Source organism: Condylura cristata, unplaced genomic scaffold (assembly GCF_000260355.1).
Source record: "Condylura cristata isolate star-nosed mole 26May11 unplaced genomic scaffold, ConCri1.0 scaffold00038, whole genome shotgun sequence".
Classification (NCBI taxonomy): Eukaryota; Metazoa; Chordata; class Mammalia; order Eulipotyphla; family Talpidae; genus Condylura; species Condylura cristata.
The window spans coordinates 9,232,252-9,234,372 of NW_004567139.1; the positions used below are offsets into that span (position 1 = coordinate 9,232,252).

Sequence of the window (2,121 nt, forward strand, 5' to 3'; positions counted from 1 at the left end):
GGACTGGCCTCTGGCGCCGGCCAGCGGCGGTCAGTCCTCTGTGGGTCTGTTTTATTCTTACCGCCGTCCTCAAGGCCGCCTCGGCCTCTCCCTGCCACAGCAGCGCGGTGCCGACGGGGCTGACCACAGGGACGGAGCTCAGCCAGCAGCCCGGGGCGCGTGACCTGGACGGCGCACGTGTGCGCGAGCCCGGCTCTCCCGGACGCTGGGGGAATGAATGAAAGGGGGTTCCGGGGCGCAGCGCCGGTCTGTTAACGGGGGACTGGCGGGGAGGCGAGCGGGCACCCCGTCTGCAGTGCCAGCATTCCCGGGGGACGGCTCTGTGCAGACGGCGCGGAGTCGCTGTCCGGCATCCGGCCGTCGTGTCCGGGGCAGGGCGGCGCCTGGTGGCTGGGCTGCAGGACTCAGTGGCCCCGCGGGGTCGGGACCCCTGGCCCGGAGGCCTCAGTGAGGCCCGGTGGACTCAGGAGCCGGCCCTGGTCAGAGCAAGCCGCGTCCTGCGTGTGGTCCCGCCGTGTCCAAGGGCCATCGGCTCTGGGCCGGCCTTCTGAGCCGACCCCTGGGCCGCCCACCAATGCCGGGCCCGGGGAGCGCGTCAGTGGCCGCCTGGCCCGCCGGGCGCTTGGGGGCTTCCGCCGCCGCCTTCACTTCACAGACGACCGAGCCAGGCCCCGGCTGGGTGACCAGCAGGCCCGGAGTCCGGGGCCAGAGGTGGGAGGGCAGCCCGGGAACGGCCTGGAGCCCCACTGACCGCTCCGGAGCTTCTCACGACCAGACAAGATCCCCTCTGTGCCAGCAGCGGCGCCACGCCCTCGGCCCCGGGCAGCGGCGGTGACGTGGACACACCCAGGGCCGGGAGAACTGGCGCTTTCCCTTGGGTCCTCCTCGGGAGGCGATCCCTGGGAGAGGCCGGCCCGTACAGCTGAGTCAGCACTGCGTCCAGACGGGCTGGGGGCGTGGGCGCCCACCCACGGTCCAGCCGCAGGCCTCAGGTGTGCCTGGTGCCCCCCGCCCCTGGCACCCCCCCAGCCTCCACACTGTCAGGGCCGCCCCGTGGCGGCTGCGGGAGCCCGGTGTCCGGGCCGGCTCGGCGGGGCTCCTGCGGGGGTGCTCTCTGGCCAGCTGGCCGGCGGGCGCTTGCCCTTTCACCACGAGGACGCTGTGCCCACCGCCTCGACCCGCCCCACCCTGTGCGCGTGGCAGACTCGGGCGGGGGCTGGGGGCCGTGCGCATCCCTGGGTGTGCGTGGCCGTGTGGCCAGATGCCCCACCCACCCCTCTCACCCCGTCCGTCTCCGTTCCTGCCCCCCGAAACCGTGTTTAGGGTTTGGTGGGTCTCGGCCACCCCCCGCCCCGCACCCCCGTGCCCTGGGCGGCTCCTGCCTCCCTGGCAGCGCTGGGCACAGGGAGGCTCCCGGGAGGCGCGGGCAGTGCCGGCCCTGCCCCGAGACGCCCGCCCGCCCCCTCCTGCCAGGGTGGGTCTGGACTGGCTTTGTGGCTCTCGCCAGTGCCGCAGCTTTATCGCGCTCCGAGGGCTTAAGTTTCAGCGGGAGACTCGGGAGGAGCCTCCGCCGGGAGGGCGCCGGGCCGGCCGGGCCGGGAGGCGGCGGGCCGCTGTGGTCTCTGCCCAGGGCAGGGCCCGCCTGCCTCCTGCTCACCCCGCTCAGAGTTGGGCTCCCCGTGCTGCCCCCCAACCCGGCACAACCCCTCTGCCTAGGTCCCCCTGGGGGCACAGGCACGGTGTGCGCGTGGGGGCCCCCCTGGGAGGGGCTTCGACCGGAGACTTAGCAGCCAGAGCCCCCGCTCCGTCCACGCAGGGTGAGCAGTGCAGAGGCCTGGGGCCGGCCGCTGCTGCGGGGCTCCTGGCCAGAGGCGAGGGGCACGTGCAGCTCTGGGCCTGAGCCCACAGCGCTGTGTTTTCTGGGGGTGCTGCGGCCAGGTGGAGGGCGGGGCTGGGCCCGAGTGGCCCTTGGGAGGACAGGCAGCAGGCCTGGCGGTGGGAGGCTGCTGGCATTATTCTTTGCATTTGGAGGGAAGGGCTAGACGGCCGGGCACTGAAGGAGCCCCTCGATGCACTGTAGTGGCCAGGCCTGCCCAGCCCTGCCCTGCCCTGCCCAGCCCT

The 2,121-nt window shown here is 74.0% G+C and overlaps 1 protein-coding gene across 1 annotated transcript in view; it reads left to right on the forward strand.

Moving 5' to 3' along the window:
- The window catches only part of LOC101619337 (basic salivary proline-rich protein 2-like), a 51,954-nt gene that overhangs the window by 10,794 nt on the left and 39,039 nt on the right, over nucleotides 1-2,121 (forward strand). Inside the window, exons 3-4 of the mRNA XM_012733006.1 lie at nucleotides 297-711; nucleotides 1,394-1,817. Coding sequence (XP_012588460.1) covers nucleotides 297-711; nucleotides 1,394-1,817 — 839 coding nt within the window. The remainder of the gene's footprint in view (nucleotides 1-296; nucleotides 712-1,393; nucleotides 1,818-2,121) is intronic.